Source organism: Bubalus kerabau, chromosome 20 (assembly GCF_029407905.1).
Source record: "Bubalus kerabau isolate K-KA32 ecotype Philippines breed swamp buffalo chromosome 20, PCC_UOA_SB_1v2, whole genome shotgun sequence".
In the NCBI taxonomy this organism is placed as follows: Eukaryota; Metazoa; Chordata; class Mammalia; order Artiodactyla; family Bovidae; genus Bubalus; species Bubalus kerabau.
Window position 1 is genome coordinate 62,087,920 of NC_073643.1, and position 23,395 is coordinate 62,111,314.

The following is a 23,395-nucleotide window of genomic DNA, read 5'->3' on the forward strand; positions in this document are numbered from 1 at the left end:
TGAGAAGCCTTTCACTTGTCTGTTAGGCCACCCCAGTCTGTGGTACTTTGTTACAGCAGCATTCAGTTCAGTTCAGGCGCTCAGTCGTGTCCGACTCTTTGCAGCCCCATGAACCGCAGCACGCCAGGCCTCCCTGTCCATCACCAACTCCCGGAGTCCACCCAAACCCATGTCCATCGAGTCGGCGATGCCATCCCACCATCTCATCCTCTGTCGTCCCCTTCTCCTTCTGCCCTCAATCTTTCCCAGCATCAGGGTCTTTTCAAATGACTCAGCTCTTCACATCAGGTGGCCAAAGGATTGGAGTTTCAGCTTCAGCATGAGTCCTTCCAATGAACACCCAGGACTGATCTCCTTTAGGATGGACTGGTTGGATCTCCTTGCAGTCCAAGGAACTCTCAAGAGTCTTCTCCAACACCACAGTTCAAAAGCATCCATTCTTCAGCGCTCAGCTTACTTTATAGTTCAACTCTCATATCCATACATAACCACTGGAAAAACCATAGCCTTGACTAGACGGACCTTTGTTGACAACGTAATGTGTCTGCTTTTTAATATGCTGCCTAGGTTGGTCATAACTTTCCTTCCAAGGAGTAAGCATCTTTTAATTTCAGGGCTGCAATCACCATCTGCAGTGATTTGGGAGCCCAGAAAAATAAAGTCAGCCACTGTTTCCCCATATATTTGCCATGAAGTGATGGGACTGGATGCCATGATCTCAGTTTTCTGAATGTTGAGCTTTAAGCCAACTTTTTCACTCTCCTCTTTCATCAAGAGGCTCTTTAGTTCTTCTTCACTTTCTGCCACAAGGGTGGTGTCATCTGCATATCTGAGGTTATTGATACTTCTCCCAGCAATCTTGATTCCAGCTTGTGCTTCTTCCAGCCCAGAGTTTCTCATGATGTACTCTGCATACAAGTTAAATAAGCAGGATGACAAGATACAGCCTTGACGTACTCCTTTTCCTATTTGGAACCAGTCTGTTGTTCCATGTCCAGTTCTAACTGTTGCTTCCTGACCTGCACACAGGTTTCTCAAGAGACAGGTCAGGTGGTCTGGTATTCCCATCTCTTTTAGAATTTTCCACAGTTTATTGTGATCTACACAGTCCAAGGCTTTGGCATAGTCAATAAAGCAGAAGTAGATGTTTTCCTGGAACTCTGGTGCTTTTTTGATGATCCAACAGATGTTGGCAATTTGATCTCTGGTTCCTCTGCCTTTTCTAAATCCAGCTTGAACATCTGGAAGTTCACAGTTCACATACTGTTGAAGCCTAGCTTGGTGAATTTTAAGCATTACTTTGCTAGTGTGTGAGATAAGTGCAACTGTGCGGTAGTTTGAAACATTCTTTGGCATTGTCTTTCTTTGGGATTGGAATGAAAACTGACCTTTTCCAGTCCTGTGGCCACTGCTGAGTTTTCCAAATTTGCAGGCACACAGGCATATAAACCTATATATGTGTGGCCAACTGATGCTGGGCAAACGGAGAAAAACTATCCAATGGAGAAAGAACAGTCCCTTCAACAAATGGCACTGGGATAGCTGGATGTCCACCTGCAAAAGGATGAAGTGTTACCCCTACCTCACACCATATATAAAATTAATTCATAATGGACCAAGGATCAAGACCATGAAATTCTTAAAAGAAAACACAGGGATAAATCTTCATGATCTTTTAATTGGAAATAGATTAGATGTGACACTAAAGGCATGAGCAACAAAAGAAAAAATAAGTTGGACTTTGAAATTAAAAACTTTTTATATTAAAGGACATTACAAAGAAGTTACCAAACAAAACACAAAATAGCCTGCAAATGATATATGAGTAGGAACTTATATATAGAATATATAAAGAACTCTTACAATAATTTTTTAAAAACAGCATTAAAAATGGGCCAAAGAATCTAAATAGACATTCCTCTGAATAAGATATATAAATGTCTGAGTAGTGCGTTAAAAGATGCTCAACATCATTACTTAGCACAGAAACGCAACTCAAAACCACAGTGAAATACCATTTCACACCTGAATGGTTTTTTCCAAAAACAGGATGGCTATTTAAAAAAACAAAATGGGACAGAAAAGGATAAATGTTGGTGAGAAGTGGAGACACTGGAACCCTCATACATTGCTGGTAAAAATGTAAAATGGTGCAGCTGCTATAGAATACAGCATGAGAACTGCATGCTCACAATATTAAAAATAGAATTCACATGTGATCTAGCAATTTCACTACTGGTACCTGCAGCAAGAGAACTGAAAGCAGAGTCTGGGAGAGATGTTTGCACACCCGTGTTCACAGCAGCAATAATCACAACAGCCAAAAGGTGGAGGTAACCAGATGTCTGTGACAGGTGGACGAATAAACAAAACGGGGTCTAAACACGCAATGGACTGTGCTTCTGCCTTTAAAGGGAGGGGGTTCTGACACCTGCCTCAACATGGATGACCCTTGATGACATCATGCCCAGTGAGGTGAGCCACTCAGGAGCGAGCAGGTCCTGTCTGTGTGACCCCACTCACACACGGTCCCTGGGGCAGTCAGGGTCATAGGGACACCACGTGGAAGGGGGCTGCCAGGGCTGGGGAGAGGCTGGGAGCTCTTGTCATGGGGACAGCGTTTCTGTGCAGAAAGGTGACAAGTTCTGCAAAGCCATGGTGGTGGCAGCTGTCAGCACTGAATCAGTGCCGCTGAACTCACACGTAGAATGGTTACAATGGCAAAGCTTGTGAGATATATACTTTACCACGGTAAAAGGGCGATTTTAAAATGTGAAGAATGTTATGAATAGAATAGAAAAGCCCCAGCTAAAAGGCTGGAAACGGCACACCACACAGCCCCAAAGCACGACCCAGACTTCTACACCACACAGCCCCAAAGCACAACCCAGACTTCTGACCCTTCTGCGAGGGCGAAGCAGCTGTGAGACAGAGAAGTCTGGCCCACCTCGCCTCACCCGAGTGAACAAGCCTAACCCAGACATGGAGACAAGGTGGCAGCACGTGCCCCTGAGGTCATGGGGACAGCGCCCCTACCAAGAGGGATGCAAGCTCTGCCCCGAACCCAATCGTGAGGATGACCAGATGCACCAAATTCAGGGACACCTAGAAAACCCCAGGCTCAGACCCCTCGGCACCACCCGTGGCACGAGAGGACGCCCGGCGCCAGTGGCCATTCTACAGACGGAGGGACACCGGGAGGCACAGTGCCCGCAGGGCAGGCCCCGTGACCCAGCCTGAGATGCTCGGTAGTCAGCCCTCAAGGACACGCCCGGCCTCCACGTCAGACGCAGGGCACGGTCAGCTCGCCATCGTCGGGGAGGAGAATGCTCTTGTCCTCAGGAGACGAGGTCCTCGAAGATGTGGGTGAGAGAACAGTACCTGCAAGGACCTCACAGGACCAGCGGTCGCACAGCGGTCAACACAGGGGTACAGGAAGACGACCCCAGGGAGATGACCCCATCTGCTGCTGAGTCACTTCAGTCGTGTCCGACTCTGTGCGACCCAATAGAGGGCAGCCCACCAGGCTCCCCCGTCCCTGGGATTCTCCAGGAAAGAACACTGGAGTGGGTTGCCATTTCCTTCTCCAATGCATGAAAGTGAAAAGTGAAGTCGCTCAGTCGTGTCTGACTCTTAGCGACCCCATGGACTACAGCCCACCAGGCTCCTCCGTCCATGGGATTTTCCAGGCAAGAGTACTGGAGTGGGGTGCCATTGCCTTCTCCAATGACCCCATCATGTGGCCCCAAAGGAATGGTTGCTGGGAGCGGCCGGAATCAGAGCCACAAGCCAGTGAGAAGCTGGACGCTGGAACTCAGCAGCAGGGCTGGGCCGGGGCGTGGAGGAGCTAAGCACTGCAGAGCCCAGAGGAAGAGCAGAAACCTCCAGAGTGCCTGAGGCCACCCCGGAAGCCAAGAACAGACCTCAGCCCTCCCTGAACTCAGCACCAGTGATGCAGCCAGGCAGAGGGTGGACACGCTGGGAGCGGGCACCTGGCCTCGGCCTGAGCGGGGTCAGCGCGGCCTCCCACTGGGGCCTCCGCAGACAGCCACCTCCCCACCCGGGCACCACTGCACACGGTGGCTAGAGTAGCAGAGCCAAGGACGAGTCAGCCGTGAATTGGTGTAACAGAGACAAGAGCTCACCTCCAGCTCGGAGGAAAGGCACTGCTTGGAGCAACCCCACGAGGACCCCCCGGAAAGGCCCTCCCCACACACCGCCCTCTCCCCAGAGCGCTTCCCTGGAGGGGCGCCTCGCCCTGCCCTGAGCCTGCAGCCAGGCTGGATGGCCGGTCAACAAGATGCAGTGGAACATGCTCTGATTCGCTCTGAGACATGAGATGGAGTTCAACACCACTGTGATTTGTGATACTATTTACATAATTAAACATACCGACAGGGGTCTGGGAGGTAGGGTATGGCTAATGGAGTTACAGAGCTGCTAAAAATAGCAGGCAGCTTCTGGCCGGAGGGGACATGGGGTGGCATCTGCTGACGGGCACTGACGGCCACAGGAAGACCTGTCAACTCACCCAGGGTCTCCTCTCTTTAGCTGTGCCTTTTAATCAAGATTTTAAAGTTCCCAACAGACATGGAGCAGCAGCTGCTGGCAGCCTGTTTTACAGACGACAAACTTAAGGGTACAACAGGGCCACACGGGGCTTGTGGAAGAGGTCAGCTCATCCTGAGCTCTAGCTCAGAAACCTGCCGACAGCCTGCCGCCCCCATAAGGCCTGACGGGGGGTCCACCCAAGCCAGCTTGGAAGTCGGCATACAGCTCTGGCTGGATCTGTTGACACCACATACTTTCTTTCTCCTCCAACTCTTCCTCCTCTTGTAAGTCTGAACACTTGCCAACATGTAAAGGTTCCCATAAACCCCCACACCCAGCTCGGCACCCCCGGAGCAGGCAGCGTGGGGGCCGTGTGAGCTCTGGGAGCCCAGTCCTCCCGGCCAGCTGTCCTCTAAGCCCCCTCAGAACAGGCTCGGGTTTCTGGCCCGTGCCACCGCGTGGAGTCCCCGCAGGACGCCCTGTGTTCGGTGAGCCCCACGCTTCCCACCCGGTCCTGGAGATGCCCCTCCAGGCCATGGGCGAGGGTGGTGACAGGGTCTGCGTGTCGGGAACACCATGGCCCTGGTCTGTCGGGCCCCCAGAGTCAGGAGTCTTCCCAGAGGAGCCCGGCTCCTCCTCACCCCACGGTCTCTCTCCCCAACCGTCTCCAGACGGGGCACAGCTTTTCTTTCTGCAGGCAGTGTCCCCAGGTACAACTGCCATTTAATGGAGGAAATCGTAAGTACTGTCTGATTTTTTTTAAGGATTCTTACCCAAGAGGAAATCAGCAGGAGGAACAGGTAGAAGCGTGTGGCCACTGGCCAGCGTGCAGGCGTACGAGGGCACAACCCAAACCCGTGGGATGCCGTCCGGCCTCCCCTGACAGGACACGCGAGGTCTCCAGGCCCAGGTCCACAAGGGGCTGTGATCAGCTGAACCCAGGAGGCGGACGGGAGGAGGCCGCACCTAGTGAGCGCCTGCTGCATGCCCCGCTCCTGCCTCCCAGGCCCCACCCGTCCCCACCGCCCGCTCCCCCCGACCCCAGAGCAGCAAGGCCCCCATCCTCCCACCAGAAAGCTGCCTGCTGGCCCCTTCGTGTCCCCCGCCCAGCTCACAGGCCCCCGCTCCACGTTCCAGCACACCCGTGGCCCCGCGGCGGGAGGAAAACGCCCTATGACTGTGCCGAGGTGACCGAGGTGACGGCTGCAGGAGAACACAAACGCAGGAAAGGCATGGAGTTCACGAGTCGTGTGCTCACACGAATCCCACCTCAGAGGATGGAGCAGCGCCCCGGGCCCCCGCCCTCCCACCCCTGCTTTCTTCTCCCCGACACCCACCGCCTGCTGTGCGCTCCCCACTGTGTAACACACAGAACACAGGGCCAGCGCTGTACTCCAGGGACAGGGCAGCAAACCCCTGTGCTCCCCACAGCCGCAGCCTCGGGGCCGCCCAGCCTGTGTGGGCCTAACAGAGCAGAGGGCCCTGGGTTCACGAAAGAGCTGTGACCCGAAGGAACTGGGTGCAACACAACACCCAGGGCCCCCCACCTGTGCCCGGGCCCCCTGAGGAGGAGTGGGTAAAGAGCAGCTGCCCGACCTGCACCAGGATGCCAGCCGGCCGGCCCCCAGCACCCAGGGCCCCCGGCAGGGCTTCTGTAGGCAAGCAAGGCGCGTGTTAGTGGTGCGCACCTTCCCCAAGAGCAGGAGTATCTGACAGAAGAAGCCTACAGCCTTCAGCCCCGTCCCCCTGCCCGGGACTCCAGCCCACAGAGCAGCTCAGGGAGGCTGAGGATCCCGGCCACACCGGGGTGTCACATGGGGCCCGGCCCACCGCAGGGCTCTGGGTGGTGACCCCTGGAGCCTCGCAGAGCAGGGCCGAGTGTGTCCCTGCCCCACGGGCGGGGCGCCCAGCCCTGGACCGGAGCAGGAGGGGCTGGCCGGGGAGCCTGCAGCAGGCAGCACCTGAGCAGGTCACAGCATGAGCCCCCAGGGTGCTGCGTGCACACCTCACACATTTAATGAGAAGAATCTCTCACACAGAGTTTACAAGTAAAAAGAACGACTGCTACTCTTTTCTTAGACTAATGGAATGTTCCATTTTTTCCCCCAAGTCATACAAATATATCTGCATTTAATGAGACAGTTGTGCCTACCTGTCAGGCCTAAATAATCAGGCTGCCAAAAAGAGAGCTACAGTGACTCAAATACAGATACACTGCAGAATCCCTGGGGAGCCTGGTGCAACTACAAGATTTCAAGGAATGTGTAAGACACTTCCTGAGGCCACGTGTGAGGCCCAGCCCCAGAGATGACCCCACCCAGCACAGCCAGCCCAGAGCCAGGACACACGCGAGGGGCTTCCAGACACAGGCGGTGGCTCAGGTCCTCGGACAGGCCTGCCCTTCACTGGGCCCCAGGCCCCCAGGGGGCCAGGCTGTGCCAGGTGGGCTGGGAAGCAGCTCTGCACAGTCCAATATTGCACAGTGCCTCCTGCCAGGGTCCTTCCACCACGTGCCAGCTGGAGCGGACCGTACGGGACTGGAGTCTCCCATGCCCTCCCCTCCTGGATGTCTGCTGGTCCCTCTGCGCCTGATGTCCACCCCGTGCTCACCCTGGTTCCAAGAGCATTACTCTCCGCCTCCCGAGGCTCCTTCCTCCCCACAGACTTCCTCCCCAGACACCAGAAGACAACCACCCCTCAGACACAGGGACAGGCTGCAGCCTTGCCTCCTCCTGGTGGCCACACCCCCGTTCACTGGGAGCTCCTTACTCAGGGCCCTTCCAAGAGACAGCTTGCAAGCTGCCTGCCTTTAGTTTAGCTTCAGTTCAGTCGCGCAGTCATGTTTGACTCTTTGCGACCCCATGGACTGCAGCACGCCAGGCCTCCCTGTCCATCACCAACTCCTGGAGTTTACTCAAACTCATGTCCATTGAGTTGGTGATGCCATGCAACCATCTCATCCTCTGTCATCCCCTTCTCCTCCTGCCCTCAATCTTTCCCAGAATCAGGCTCTTTTCAAATGAATCAGTTCTTCGCATCAGGTGGCCAAAGGATTGGAGTTTCAGCTTCAGCATCAGTCCTTCCAACGAACACCCAGGACTGATTTCCTCTAGGATGAACTGGTTGGATCTCCTTGCTATCCAAGGGACTCTCAAGAGTCTTCTCCAACACCACAGTTCAAAAGCATCCATTCTTCGGTGCTCAGCTTTCTTTATAGTCCAACTCTCACATCCATACATGACCACTGGAAAAACCATAGCCTTGACTAGACGGACCTTTGTCGAAAAGTAATGTGTCTGCTTTTTAATATGCTGCCTAGGTTGGTCATAGCTTTTCTTCCAAGGAGCAAGCATCTTTTAATTTCATGGCTGCAGTCACCATCTGCAGTGATTTTGGAGCCCCCAAAATAAAGTCTGTCACTGCTTCCATTGTTTCCCCATCTATTTGCCATGAAGTAATGGGACCAGATGCCACGATCTTAGTTTTTTGAATGCCGAGTTTTAAGCCAGCTTTTTCACTCTCCTCTTTCACTTTCATCGAGAGGCTCATTAGTAGTTCTTTAGTCCCTTTAGTCCTTTAGTTCGCTGCGGTGGCTAAAGACCAAATTTATGTGGAGGAAGGCAGTCCCTCAGGGGAAACCTGGGCCCAGTAGCAGTAACACAGGTGCAAGCAATTGCCCCTGATCCCAGTCAGGGTCAGCACGCAGGCTTCTACTTGGCGGACGGGCCGCTCGGAGCAGCTCGCTGTGCAGAGGAGCCGCCAGTAAGAACGTTCCTGGACAGACAGGTCTCTCGCCCCGCTCCCTCCCCTGCCAGCACCAGCTCCTGGAAAGGAGCTCAGCCCAAACAGGGCTGCGGGGTGTCCCGGTCCAATGGGCACGGGGTCTGAGTGCTCGCTATGGCTGAGCACGGGCGCAGGGGCTGAAGGGGACATGGAGCGGGCCTGACTCCAAGCCTGGAGAAGGCAGCGTGCCCTTAGTACAGGGGGCACTGATGCCTGTCTCCATCCACCTGAAAACGGAGATTGAAGCCCAGGGCCGCTGGGAACTCTCAGCCCAGGGAAGGTGCCCCTGCAGAGGGCCCAGCCGCTCCGCCGAGTCTCTCGATGCCCCAGGTCTGGGGTGGCTGGGCTCAGGTGCACGCTGGAGAGCCACAGCCTACGGAGGCGAGAACCAAGCCTGCAGCTCGACTCCTCACTCACAGGGAAGGTGGCACAGGAAACGGGAAGGCTCTGGGCAGGGTGCCCGTCTGCCAGAGAGGGAGGAGAGGCAGGGGAGCGGCAGGAGCTGCTGGTCTCCATTCGAGAGAAGGCCAGGCCTGATTAGGCCGAGGCACCTGAGCTCTGTGGCATTTACCCGGGACCCACCCGGTGGCCCATGAGCTGGAGGCACTCCACAGCTGAGCAGGGGCCGCGGCCTCCGGGTACACGTCTGCAGACCCCGCCTTGTCAGCCTTGGTGAGAGGGCAGCAAAGCGCCCGTACCCTCAGCAGGGAAGTCCGGTTCAGAGGCCAACTGGAGGCCCCTGACACCCGATAGCCAGTCACTCCGGGAAGGTCTTGTCACCAACACTGGCTGACTTCTCTGGGCCTTGGAAAACTCCAGGGTGGCCAACACCCGTGCATCCACCTGGCAACCACAGCAAAGCCAAGGAGATGCCGCCCATGGTGCCAGGCTGGCGGAGGCACTTGCCGAGGGAAGAGCCACCTCATCCGCACCTGGCTGCCAGCAGGGAAGACCCCCAGGGAGGGGGCTGCAGGCTTCTCACCAGCCGGGAGAGCAGCAACTCTCCTGCTCTAGGAGTAAGCGGCTGGGGATGGGAGCTTCCCACCCGGTCCCATTGCTGCTGCCCAATGGCCGCCAGAGCCTCCTGGAGAAAACGTGGCAGAGAGAGGCCCCCTGCCCAGGCAGCTCCATGGAGGGGCTGGGGGGCAGGTGGTGCCCATCCCACTGGACAGACCCTCCCCCCTGCCCCACCCACCGGCGCGGACACAGGCGGAGGCCTCGCTCTGCAGGCGCAGGTGCGGGGCGGGAGCCAGGTAGGGCGCAGCCTCCTGAGGTCCCGTCCCCCACCTGCAATTCCCGAGCCACCCCCCTGGCCAGCAGGGTCCAGGACTGGCCCCTCGTGGGCCCAGCACATGGGACAAGAGAGGCTGCGGGACACAGGCTGGTTCCCAAGGGTACCGGACACTAGTGTGGCACCACCCACAGCCACCGCCCACCTTGGTGAGGGGGTGAGCAGCAGGAGGGTGGCCGGGTTCTCCCCATCTTCCCAGACCCACGTAGGCAGGGCCGCCCAGACTCCCGGCCCCTCGAACACAGGCAGGGCACCGGCAGGAACCAGGGACCCGTCTGGGCTGGACTCTGCCGTGAACTCTCTAAGATGGAAACCCCTCTCCAGACCCACAAAGGAGAGAGCGTCATGAGGCATGAGGGGGTCTCTGGGTTGGGCAGGGTAGTAGGGGCTGCAAGGAGGCAGGACTTGAGTGTGTACCCACCCCCCCACCCCCCGAGCTGACATGAGGGAAACATTCTGTCAGCCCAAGGAGCCAAGCACCCAAGCCCGTTCTATGCATGATCTCAAGACTCCACGGACAACCTAGGGGCCTCCCGGGCACGATCACCGCCCCCGAAGAGAAGGGCCTACAAGAGCCAAGTGGCGACCAAGGAGAACAGCCAGGATGTAGGGCTCATCCCAGGAGTCTGGCTCCCGAACCCAGGCTAGGCCACAGCCTCCAACACCAGCTGCCGGACACCACCAGAAGTTTCAGTTCTCCACCCTGCAGTCCTAGAGACCCCACAAGTCTCATCCAGAGGACACCCGGCCCTCAGACGCCTGACTGGGCACGTGCACTGCAGCCCACGCTCCCAGGGGAGGACCGCCCGACCACCTGGCCCACCCCGCCACCTGGAGGAAGCACGGTGCACCAGGCCGCCCCCTCACACCCGCCCCCAGCCCTCACGGATGCTGGGACCCAGGACAGCCCGCCTGCCTTGAGGCACGAGGGCCGCCAGGAGGCTGCACAAGCCCCCGGCCCCACTGGTGGCTGCAACTCGCCTGCCCGCCCTCTGCCCCGCACACCTGTCCACTGCTGCTCGGGCTCCCTGCTCGCCAGTCCTCCGTCCAGGCCATCATGGCCTCTCAGCAGGACTCCAGCAGTCTCCTGTTGACCCACACAGAACCTTCTGGAAACCATCCCGGGCACGACAGCATCAGGCTGCGTGCCCCCATGACCACGAGCCCCTCCACGCGCTGCCCTCTTCCCAGGCGTGGCCCCAGCTCCCCAGCTCACTGAGCCTCCAGCCCCAGGGCCCCGGGTGTCACCCGACCACAGCTTAGGTCTGCTCCCCAGAGAAGGCCTTGCGGGCCTCCGTCTAACGGGGTCCTGCTCCTCCTCTCAGCTCCCGGCCCTCGGGCACCTCAAGCTTTCCTGCCTGTGGTCTGTTGCACGTGTACCCTCCGGGGTCTGTCGCGCTCGGCCTGGCCCACAGCCCCCGGCGGAACAGGACAGGGTGGGAGGCGGGTGGAGCTGGCAGAAAGGGGGGTGCAGAAGGAGAGTTTAAAGGCCAGGCAGTAGCTTCCTGCCAAGGAACCCACGGGGCAAACGTGAAGAGAGTCACCAGATTTGGTGAGTCTGAGATCACAGTGCCAATGGCTGTGAAAACCAGACTGCAAAGAGTGTGAGAAGCAGCTCGGATCTGCACACGCCATGGCCAGGGCAGGCCGAGGGGCAGGCTAGCTTTACGCAGCGGCTGCCAGGCAGGCAACTCCTGAGGGGCTAGGGAAGACGGGGCGGGGGGGTGGGCAGGGGCAGTGGGGGGCGGGCAGGGCAGACAGGACCGAGTCAGTGGGTGTGGATAGGCTGGCACAGCGCCCCGTGGGGTGAACGTGGGCCCCTGAAACAGAGCCAGCAGACGCAGGAGCCAGAGCAGGGACGGAGCTCAGCACCTGCACCCGTACTCCAGCCCAGTAGGACCTCGCCCAGGGGTTGGGGGCCAGGCAGAGGACGGGGCAGCGGGGCAGAGCAGACAGGAAGATGAGGGGAGGCAAGTGAGAGCCTCTGGGGCTTTCGGGGGCAGGCTCCCCCCACCCCTGTTCTGCAGGAGCTCCTCTCAGAGGTATGCAGATGACAGTCCCGACCGCATTCCTGAGCTGCTTACAGATGCTGGAAGCACCAGCAAGGAGCCTGAAAGACGGGGTGTTCACGCCCTGTGGCTCCACCTGTGAGCTCCCCGTCGGCAAAGGGCTGTGCACCAGCTGAGCAAAGCCTCTGAGGCTCCCCACCCCAACCCAACCTGGCCTTTAAAGATGCTCTCCTGAAACCCTCCCAGGAGCTGCGGGTGCGGAGAAGTTGAGCCACTGTCTCCGTGCTCCGTCCTCCCTGCAATAAGCCTTTCTCTGCTCCCAACTCCAACTTCCCATGTGTTCCACCTCACTGTGCTTCAGATACATGAAGGTGGGGTCGGGAACACGCACGCGGGGGGACCACGCATCCACACGCAGCAGCTCACTGCGGCGGCCCTGCGCGCAAAGCAGGCCCTCAGAAGCAGGTCACAGACATGATTACTTTCCTCGTCATTAGTTTTATGAACTTTGCCCAATAACGAGCTCAATCATTCTCTCATGCAGAAGAGGACTAAACAGCCACGCTGCAGAAGCCACAGCAAGGAGCACGCTGAATGCCCGCGACACTCAGCACCCTGGACAGGGACCCTCCAGCCAGCGACAGGAGCAGGGTCGGGCCCTGGGGGTCAGGAGGCAGGGAGAAGGGCCCCGCCAGGACCCCGGGAAGGAAAGAAACCCTCTGCCCAGCTCAGGTTCTGCTGCCATCCTTCCCCTCCTACCTAAACTCTCAACACACCGTTCTGACACCACCTCCACTGAAGCAGCTGCGAGCACAGGACCAACCGCAGGTGAGGCTGCGGCCTCGCTCCCCTCGCAGGAGCTCCAACGGAGCGCTGATGGCGCCTCTCTGTGTCTGCTCAGGCCAAGCCACTGCCTGACCTCCAGCTGAAGCCCAGGCACCCAGAGGTGCAGGAGGCGACAGCCACACAGCCTCTCAGAGGCGCTTCTCCTGGTCGGCACCCCTGATGGTGTGGAAGCCCCAGGCTGGCCCCCACGCCCCCAGCACTGCACATCCCAGGTAGGGCAGGACTGGCTACCCTGGGCCCTGCACCCAGACCGTCTGGACCAGAGCAGGGAAAGCAGCAGCCAGAATCCCATCTAGGGACACGCAACAGGAAGCAGTAAGCTCCCAAAGGGAGCGGGGCCTCCGGCTGCACTAGGAAGTGGACCGTGACGAGTGGAGAGCGGGGCCTCACAGGAGTCAGGGGCGCCCGCAGAGAAGGCAGCCTCAGGCCCCGTGGGCTCTGCGCACTGGCAGAGGGCACCATCCACCCAGACATCCAGGGGAGTCTTCACTCTAAAGCTGCCCTTCATGGAAAGAAACCCACACCTACGCTGGAGGCGGGAGGCCCCTCCCACTGTGGGGGCGTCTCCTCTGGGGACGCCTGGGCCAGGGCAGGAGGGAAGCTGTGAACCCCTTGTGCTGTGATGCCCACGATCCAGGTGAGAGTCCACAGTCGCAGGCTGCAATGCTCACCAGGTTTCCATCCCTGGTGTCAACGTTTCTGCTCCGTCCAAACTGATGAACCCCGTGTACCCCGGCCAGGCCCTTCCCACCTGGCTGTTGGGCTGCCTGTCCCCCGCCTGTCTCCACTGTGACAAAGCCCCAGCTATAGGACCCCGGCTCCCAGTCCCTAGAAAGACTCCCTCCCCACAGAGGAGAAGCCGTGACTTCAGTCTGATGCATATCCAGGGCTCGACCTCTGCTCCCTGGACCAAGGGAGCCAGGAGGGCTGCCTGGGGACCCGCACTCACCCGCTGAGCCAACCGCTGCTTCTCCTGGTCCACAACGCCCTCCCCACGCCGCAGCGTCACACTCCGGGGATTCGCAGCTGCCTCTCTCTCTGTCGTGGCCACATGGACCAGCTTGTCCTGGAGCACAGCCTGCTCCCAGTCACACCTGGGCCAGAGGAGAGACGGAGACACAGATGCAGGCGCAGCTCACGCAGCTGCTGGGGCAGGGACATGAGGGCCGACGGGCCGCCGCGGCCGCCAGGGAGGGTCAGGCACCAGTGACAGTCCCCCGGGGTTGGGGGGACACTGCCACGCGTCCTCAGCCAGCTGAAGAGCCGGAGACCCAATGCCTGATGAGAGATCCTCACGGCAGGGGTCCAACCTCACCACCCGAGGCCCCTTTAGAGACGGGCGGGGGACAGCCCACCTCCCCGCCCCACCTCAGAGCTGCAAGGTCAGGAGCAGCAGCCTTGGTTCTCAATGTTCAACTCTCAGTCCTGAATGCGTCCCTCCCCTTGGACCTGTTTCTAGTCTCCCTAGTAAAATCCTCCTAGAGAAAGAAAAAAGCAGCTGAGAAGATCTTAGAAGTGCTCTTTATCAGCGGGGTGGGGGTGGGGTGGTAAACAACTCAGAGGCAGGTCGGCCCGGGGGCACGGCGGGCATGAGGCCCTGAAAGCTACTCTCTCTGCCGCATTACAGCCCCGCGACCGAGGCCCAGACGTGGTGCCTCCAGCAGTAAACACGCTCACGAGGCAGGTGTGACAAGTGGAAGACAATTAGAAGACCGGGTGAAACGAGCAAGACAACAAAAGTTTACACGAGACACTTGAAAGAAATAGTCCAAAATGTTAATACGGGATGACGAATCTACTGGTGACTTTTTCATTTCATATATATCCTAAGTCTCCCATTAGCACGTGTTACTTGAACGTTTTTTAAAATGCTTAAAAGTATTTTTTTTTTTAATTCTGGTTATTGCTTGGAGGAGGCCTCTGGGGATTAGGGACTGGACACTCTCAGAAGGTGGGTCCTTCTGAGATCACAGGACGGATGTGGCTGCGCTGACCTGCAGAGGGGACTGCCCAGCAGGGATGACCCAGGCCGCCCGCCCCCCGGAGGCAGCTGCCTGAGTCCGTTACAGAGGCACAGCCTCACGACTGCAGACGAGCCCCTCAGTACCAGCTGAGGGCTTGCTGAGCCACACTGCGAGGACCCCACACCAGCCCCGGGAACCCTGAGGCCTGGAGACACGGTGCGCCCAGGGCCTCCGCCGCTGCCTGCCAGCCCTGCCCCAGCCAGAGCGCTCGCCAGGCTGAGGCCCACACTGGGGAGGCACCCACACCTGGAGCCAGGCCACGAGCGAGCTCCTCCAAACATGGCTGCACACACCTGCAAGGCCACAGAGCCCTGCCCTCCCCCACCCGTAGTCTCCTCTCGTCACACGAGGACCAGTGGCACCTAAACCGCAGGCCGGGCATCCCACCAACGTAAGACAATGTGAGGGACCAGACCCCTGGCCTCTGGGCGAGGAGAAGGCACCTGTGAGGAAGGCGTGGCCCGGGGCGAGCGGCTTCTCAGCATACCTCTCAAGGGGGTCCACCTGCACCTGCGGAGGCCCCCGGCCACTGCCGCAGTCCGGCCTGGGCGGTTTCGAGTCTGCAGGGGTGGACAAGAAAAGGTCAGCAGCAACCCACGGACGGGGGGAGGCTCAGCATCACCCAGAGAGGGCCCAGGGGGACACCTCTGGGTGGACGCAGTCACGGTGGTCACCCAGGAGAGGGCCTGGGAGGACACCCGTTGGATGGACGTGGTCTCAGTGGTCACCCCAGATGGGGCCTGGAGGACGCCCCTGGATGGATGTGGTCATGGTGGTGACCCAGGAAAGGGCTGGAACTGTGGATGGACATGGTCATGGTGGTCACCCAGGGGAGGGCCCGGGAGGACGCCCCTGGATGGACGTGGTCATGGTGGTCACCCAGGGGAGGGCCTGTGAGGGGACTGTGGATGGACGTGGTCACAGTGGTCACCCCAGAGGGGCCCGGGAGGACGCCCCCAGATGGAGGTGGTCATGGTGGTGACCCCAGAGGGGCCCAGGATGCTGCCCCCAGATGGACATGGTCATGGTGGTGACCCCAGGGGGGCCCAGGAGGACACCCCCGGATGGACGTGGTCATGGTGGTCACCCAGGAGAGGCCCGGGGGACACCCCCTGGGGGGACGTGCCTGGGCCAATAGAACATGGCCTTGCCCTGCTGTCAGGAGGGAGGTGCCCCAAAGGCCCCTGACCCGTACCCTGCACAGACAGGATGGCAGGGTCGCTGGGCAGTGTGGAAGCCTGAGTGCGGTGACTGACACCCCCCTCCCACCTCTCAGCTGCTGGAACCCAGGCACCCTCCCCAAGAGGCGAGCCAGCCGAGGGGAGTTCCCCGTCTCCACGCTGAGAGGTCAGCGGGGGCGCAGCCTGCGTTTCCTGGGCCCCTTCTCCAGGGCTGTGACCTGAACGTGGCCAGCGCCCCCGGGAAGGAAGTCTGCGCAGCTTTCCACTGGCGTCACCTTGAGTGTGACTGCGCTTCAGGCTGTCACGGGAGGCCTTCCTTCCTGCAGCACGAACCCGGGGACCTCCAAGCAACCCACTCACTCTCCTCCCCACACGGGGACCGTGCAGCTCTGTTCCCCCCGCGGCTGCAGCTTCAGTGTCCCCACACGGCGGAGACCCTGGTCAGCGTCTCCGCCCCCTCGCAGGCGTGCACGCTTGGCCACGTGGGCCACGGGAGACCCGGCAGGAGAACCAGGCTTTGGGAGGAAGGTTGGGGGGTGCTGCTCCCAAGACCTTCACAGCTGCCAACCACAGAGGCTGGGGGCTCGGGCAGCCCCCCAGGCCTCGCTGTGCACACCCCTCTCCAGAAGGCCGGGCAGGCATGCTGGAGGGCCTCGCCAGGAGTGTGCAGGAGGCACAGCCGCCCAGTGTGGGCCTGACGGAGGCTCCCTGGACTTAGCGACTGGCTTCCAACAGCTCTCTTGACACAAGATTGATCACATTTTTGCTTTCTACATAGTTTTCCTTTCTCATGACTACAAAAGTAATGTGTGTACCCACTGCAGAGCCCGTGGCCAGACCCCTACGGCCACATTCCACGGCATTCTGCCGGCCCTGCTGCTGGTGATGGCACGAGTGAGCCAACCGTCTGAGGGGGCTGGGCCTCGTCATGGTGGGGCAGGTGAACACTGCTCATACTTCCCTAGTTTGTCACTCATTCTTCATTCATTTTTCCTAAATTGTCTAATTTTACAGTCATATTTCCCACCCTTCTTTAAAGTTTCTTCATTATATTTTGATCTCTGACTTCCTAACATGCACTTGGGGTACGGTGTGACTTAAGGGTTTAATTTTAACTTCTTTTTCTATTTAGAAAAATTAAAGTAAGAACATTTATAAAGAAAATTATAAAGAAATTTATAAATTATAAATTTCTATAAATTAAAAAGAAAAGTTAAAGAAGTTTAACTTTAACTTCTTTTAACTTTATCAGTAAAGTAAAAGCAAACACTGCTTTTGAAAGTAAAGGCTGGGACTTCCCAGGCAGTGCAGGGGTTAAGAATCCGCCTTGCAATGCAGGGAATGCAGGTTCAGTTTCCGGTTGGGGAACTAAGATCCCAGACGCCACAACTCCTGGGCTGCGCAGCACAAGCAGAGAGGCTGCACAGCAAGGACAGAGCCCGCACGACCCAGGAAGAGCTCATGGGCTGCAACTAAGCCCTGGCGCAGCCAGATCCATAAGACCTCACAGTGTGTAACAGGAAGGACCCTAAAGCCAGGCCACCCACACTGACGCTTCTCCCGCTTTCAGAAAGTCAAAACTCACTCACCGTCAAACATCAAAATGCTTTGTTAAACCAAAACCATGTAATTTATTTTTGGTCATATAGCGTGGCTTGCCGGATCTTAGTTCCTCAACTAGGGATTGAACCCATGTCCCCTGCAGTGGAAGCTCGGAGTCCCAACCACTGGACCGCCAGGGAGCCCCCAAGGCGTGTCGGGAGCCCCAAGGCAAACAGTGCAGTGGACGGGGTGTCACAAGGACCGGCCAGCAGCCCCGACCCCGTCCCTGCACCTCACACTCCAGTCAGGAAACCACACATGGTCCTGAGACTGGTGCGGCCACGCCACACCTGAGCCCCGGCCTCCCCACCCGCAGGGCCGCGCCGCAAAGTCCAGGTCCTGTGCCGGCCCCCTGGGGCCCCCAAGTAACGAGCCCTCTCCTCTGTGCCGCTGGGCCCTGATGGGCGCCGGTGTCCCACAGGCACGAGACACTGTACCCTATAGGGTCACACACTTAGCTCCCGACAGGCTGGGCCTGCCTGCTGGGAGGTCCCCTATCCCCGCCTCGGTGTCCCAGCACGGGGCTCATGACCACAGGGCCAGCACTCAGCTCATGCCGAGTGGACAGGAGGGAGCAGCCCCCTGCGAGCTGGCACCCCAGCGGGGCAGATCAACTGAGAAGGCAGCTCCACCGTGAGGCTGGGTCCCTCCAGCCCTTGGATGTAAAGCACCCACATTGCAGCAGGGAACCCAGCTCCTCATCAAGCTCTGTATTTAACCAGCTGCCACTAGGGCTTTTCCCGTTTGTAACATTTTAACGTTTCTGCACTATACTTTCTCCACTCCTAAATGCGTTGTTCCTTTGTGTTTGCTAACAGGGATTACTTCAATAAAAGCATAGGCTTTTCCTCCCATGACAGACATGCCACTGGGGAATGAAGGCCCTTCCTGCCCAGCACAGGTGGCTCCAGGCGGGCTGGGGGGACCCGGGGGTGGGGTGGTGGCCCTCCCAGAGCCCAGAACCACCATCCCAGGAGCAGGGTCAGGACCCCAGGGCAAAGGGCAGGTCAGAGCTCTGAGGACGACACCAAGGCCACCCCATCACTGCCTCCTCCCGTGCGGAGAGGCTGGCACAGCGGGGACTCTGCCCTAGACTCAGCGGTGGTCATGGAGGCTCTGCAGATACTGCTGTCCCTGGACGGGAGCGCACCCCGTGCGGGTCCCTTGCTCCTGGGAAGTGCTTCCCGCAGGCACCGCCCAGAGCTCAGGGCGCTGTCTCCAGGAGGAACTCTCCACCCAACCCCCCGCCCAGACCCGCCACCCTGGCCTACCTTTCTCCCGGCCTCCGGAGGAGCCAAGGGCAGCAGCTGGAGGGGCCAGCGGCCCAACTTTGGACGGCTGGTCGGGCTCCTTCATGCGGTTGACCACGTTTTCAGACAGCTGTGGTAAGGATAGAGAGGAAACGGTTACAGAACCCTGGGGAAGTGAAGACACCCCTCACCCACATCCCGAATTTCTGAGCAGACCGCTTCAAGACCAACTCCCATAATACACTGAACTCCACACAGAACCACTCGTGCAGGCCTGGCACCCACCAGCAAATGCCGCGCTGGGTCTGGGCGCCACGGGCTGGCTTCCCAGCTGCACCCACTGGCCCCACACGCAGGGCACCCTGAGCTCCCTGCTCCTCCCCGGCCCTGACACCCGCGCCCCGCCCTGAAGAGGTGCACGTCTCTACCTCTGCCCATCCCACCCTTCCCTGGGGGCATCCAGGGTCCCGGCATGGACAGCACCAAGTTAAGGACCTTCTCTCCTACTCCACTGATTTAGGTCATACCTGAATGGTCTAGTGGTTTTCCCCATTTTCTTCAACTTAAGTTTGAATTTGGCAATAAGGAGTTTATGATCTGAGCCACAGTCAGCTCCTGGTCTTGTTTTTGCTGACTGTATAGAGCTTCCCCATCTTCGGCTGCAAAGAATATAATCAATCTGATTTTGGTGTTGACTATCTGGTAATGACCACATGTAGTCTTCTCGTGTTGTTGGAAAAAGGGGTTTGCTATGACCAGTGCATTCTCTTGGCAAAACTCTATTAGTCTTTGCCCTGCTTCATTCTGTACTCCAAGGCCAAATTTGGCTGTTACTCCAGGTGTTTCTTGACTTCCTACTTTTGCATTCCAGTCCCCTATAACGAAAAGGACATCTTTTTTGGTGTTAGTTCTAGAAGGTCTTGTAGGTCATCATAGAACCGTTCAACTTCACCTTCTTCAGCATTACGGGTTGGGTCATAGACTTGGATTACCGTGATATTGAATGGTTTGCCTTGAAAATGAACATTCTGTCATTTTTGAGATTGTATCCAAGTACTGCATTTCGGACTCTTTTGCTGACTATGAGAGCTACTCCATTTCTTCTAAGGGATTCTTGCCCACAGTAGTAGGGAATGGTCATCTGAATTAAATTAGCCCATTCTGGTCCATTTTCATTCACTGGTTCCTAAAATGTTGAAATTCACTCTTGCCATCTCTTATTTAACCACTTGCAATTTACCTTGATTCATGGGCCTAACATTCCAGGTTCCTATGCAATATTGTTCTTTACAGCATCGGACTTCACTTCCATCACCAGTCACATCCACAACTGGGCGTTTTTTTTGCTTTGGCTCTGTCTCTTCATTCTTCCTGGAGCAATTTCTCCACTCTTCTCCAGAAGCATATGGGGCACCTACTGACCTGGGGAGTTCATCTTTCAGTGTCCTATCTTTTTGCCTTTTCATACTGTTCAGGGGAATTCAAGGCAAGAACGCTAAAGTGGTTTGCCATTCCCTTCTCCAGTGGACCATGTTTTGTCAGAACTCTCCACCATGACCTGTCTGTCTTGGGTGGCCCCACACAGCATGGCTCATCGTTTCACTGAGTTAGACAAGGCTGTGTTCCATGTGATCGGTTTGGTTAGTTTTCTGTGACTGTGGTTTTCATTCTGTCTGCCTTCTGATGGATAAGAGGCTTGTAGAAGCTTCCCATTGGGAGAGTGGACTGTGGGGGAATCTGCTCTGCTTCTTGTTCTGATGGGCGGGGCCGTGCTCAGCAAAGCTTTAATCCGGTTTTCTGTTGATGGGCGGGGCTATTCCCTCCCTGCTGTTTGGCCTGAGGACACACCCTGGCAGGGCAATGGCAGCGATGGCGGCCTCCTGCACAGGACGTGTGCCCGCACAGTGTACCCAGGGCCCCTGACCCCACGGCAGGCCACCGTTGACCCATGCCTCCGCAGGAGACACTCACAGCAAGTCTAGATCAGTCTCTTGTGGGGACACTGCTCCTTTCTCCTGGATCCTGGTGTGCACAAGGTTCTGTTTGTGCCCTCCAAGAGTCTGTTTCTCTGTTTCCCCAGTCCTGTGGAAGCTCTGTAATCCAACCCCACTGGCCTCCATAGTCTAATTCCCTGTGGGTTCCTAGTCCCTTTGCCAGCTCCATTACTTGCTGCAACGGGTACACTCTGGGGAAGTGCCTCACATCCTACCGGCCTCATCTAAAGGTCTGCAAATACCCCAAGGGCAGGGGCCACTGCTCTGTCCCTTCCAATTCCCCCCAGGGCCACACTCACAGCAGAAAATCCAGCACAGCCTGATTCATTCACCCTGGTTCCCCCACGACGACCGGATCATCGTTTCCCTTCACGGAGGAAGTGAGGCAGGCCAGAGTGTCGTGAAACTGTGACTGAGCGAAGCAGCCCGCGAGGGGAGAGGCCCGAGCGACAGCCCCTGAGAGTGCTGAGCCACTTTGCTGAGTGCCCAGTACAGGCGTGGTATCACAGAGCACAGGGAAGGATGTGTTAAAAAGAGGACCTGAGGATGGAGCGCATGGCAGCAGCTCCGCTTCAGGGGTCTGGGAGAGGAAAGTGCTCTCCACGTGCACAGAGGCGCTGGACTCGCACAGGAAGAGGAAACGACACGTATGTGCAGGACAGGCAGTGGCTAGAGAAACCACGGCCTGCTTCCCGTGAGACACCGTAAACCATCGAGAAAGGCAGGCAGGACACGTGCCTGTCAGAATCAGAGGACGTCTCGTGTATCTCAACTTTGTAAAAAAGATTCACAGTTAAAGAGGCAGACACCCACACGGGTTCTCCGGCATGCGCATCCGCTCCAGGGCACCTCGCACGCTCCTGAGGCATATCCCACACCCGGGCAGGAGCAGACGGGCCCGGACTGTCACTTCTGGTACTTTCGGGCTGCAGTCTTTTACCATGAACATTTTTTTAGCAGCTAAAGTTAAAATAATAATAATTGAGCCCCTCTGGTATTTAATCAAATAGCTAATTGATGATTATGGAACAAGAGAAGACCAAGTAAGCACAGCAATGGAAGAGAACTGAGAATCCAGAAAGAAACCTACGTATCTGAGCTTGACTGATGGACAAGGTGCCAAGACCACTTAATGGGTAAAGAAGAGTCTTGTCAACAGACGGTGCTGGGACAGCTGGCCACCCAGGTGCAGCAGGTTGAAGTTAGATCCCCACCTCACACCATATACCAAACCTGACTCCAAAGGGATTGGAGACCAAAATGCAGCAGTTAAAACAATGTAACTCTCAGAAGAAACTAGAGGGGTAAATCTTTATGACCTTGGCTTTGGCGGTGATTTTGTAGATAGGACACTGACAGCAGGAGCAATCAAAGAGAAAACAAATATACTGAACCTCACAAATTAAAGCGTTTTGTTTTTCAAAGGACACAGTGAAGCAAGTTCAGGGACAATACACAGATTTGCAAATCATATATCTGACAAGGATATGTACCTAGAATTTAAGAAGAACTCCTACAACTCAACGATACAAAGAAAAATAATTGAATTAAACAATAGGCAATGAATCTGAAAGATCATGTCCTTAAAGAACATACACAAATGGCTAAAACCAAATGAAAGGGTGCTCAATATCCTTAGTCAAAAGAGAGATGCAAGTTCAAACTACAAGGAGATATCACTTCACACCCACTACAATATCCATAATCAAAAAAGTCAGGTAGTAGCAAGTGTCGACCAGGACATGCACGAGTCAGAACTCCAATACCCTGCTGGTGGCAAATAAATGGTGCCATCACCATGGAAACCAGTCTGCAAGTTCCTCGAAAGTTTAACACAGCGTCACCATTAGACCTGGCAGCTCCACTCCTGGTACCCGCTCAAGAGAAATGCAAATTCACGTTCACACTCATCTGCACCTGTGAGTTTACATTAGCATCATCCGTAACAGGCAAAGGTGGAAAAAAACTCACATGTCCATCAACTGGCATGGGGGATGAGTAAAAATAATGGAGTATCAGCCACAAAAAGGGATGAAGAATTCACACAGGCCACAGCATGATGACCTGAGAGCGTCACGCTTAGTGGAGGAGCCCGCACACGGTGCACCCTACCTGTGTGGAACAGCAGCACAGGCAACTCTCCAGAGGTGAAAGGAGGCGAGCTGCCTCGGGGTTGGCTGAAGGCAGAAACAGGGGCTGACGGACAGAAAAGGGTAAGAGATGGGTTTTCCCACATAGTATTTGACATCTCTATTTCAAAACTAACATGTCGTTAAAATTCAAGAAGCATGTGAGTGGTGAGTGCTGAGAAAGAATAAAATACAGTCTTGCAGAGCCGGGCACACGTGGGGATGGTGGGAAGACCCCTCAGAGGAGACAGCACTAAGGGGGACCCCCTGCCCTGAAATGAGGAGGCCTGCCAAGCTCACGTCTTAAGAATCAGGGGAAAAAGATCTAATCCCGAGCAGAGGGATGAGTGCAAACCTCTGAGAAGAACCAAGTCCGGCCTGTCTGAGTGCCTGATGGAAGCCGTGTTAGGAGGAGGTAGACCAGAGGACCAAGCCGGAGAAGAAGCCCAAGATCTAAAGCTCAGTGAACTGGGGAGCAAGGGAGGCTGTGGCGGGTGGGGGAACTCTGCACAGGGGAGGTGGGCTCTGGTTTCCTCACCCCAGGCCCCCAGGGGGACCCACCAAACTGCACCACCTGGTGAGCGAGGGGTTAAGGAAAACATTGGCAAGCTTCTCAGTGGCAGGAGGAGATTTGTAATATTTTTTAATGTTGCTGCAAAATAAAGCAAGGAATATTTTTAATCAACAAATACACACAGACACACACACAGTAGTCATGCGAGAATAAACACCATC

The 23,395-nt window shown here is 56.9% G+C and overlaps 1 protein-coding gene across 4 annotated transcripts in view; it reads right to left on the reverse strand.

Annotated features, from left to right (window-relative positions):
* Positions 1-23,395, reverse strand: part of CHCHD6 (coiled-coil-helix-coiled-coil-helix domain containing 6) — an 89,914-nt gene that overhangs the window by 54,357 nt on the left and 12,162 nt on the right. For 3 of the 4 annotated variants that reach the window (XM_055557484.1, XM_055557483.1, XM_055557486.1), the window contains exons 2-4: positions 18,559-18,667; positions 14,992-15,064; positions 13,430-13,574 (exon numbers count right to left, since the gene is read on the reverse strand). In XM_055557484.1, the coding sequence (XP_055413459.1) occupies positions 13,430-13,574; positions 14,992-15,064; positions 18,559-18,667 (327 nt within the window). Of the gene's footprint in view, positions 1-13,429; positions 13,575-14,991; positions 15,065-18,558; positions 18,668-19,064; positions 19,084-23,395 lie in introns of those variants that run through there. The other variant, XM_055557485.1, reaches the window with a different exon arrangement.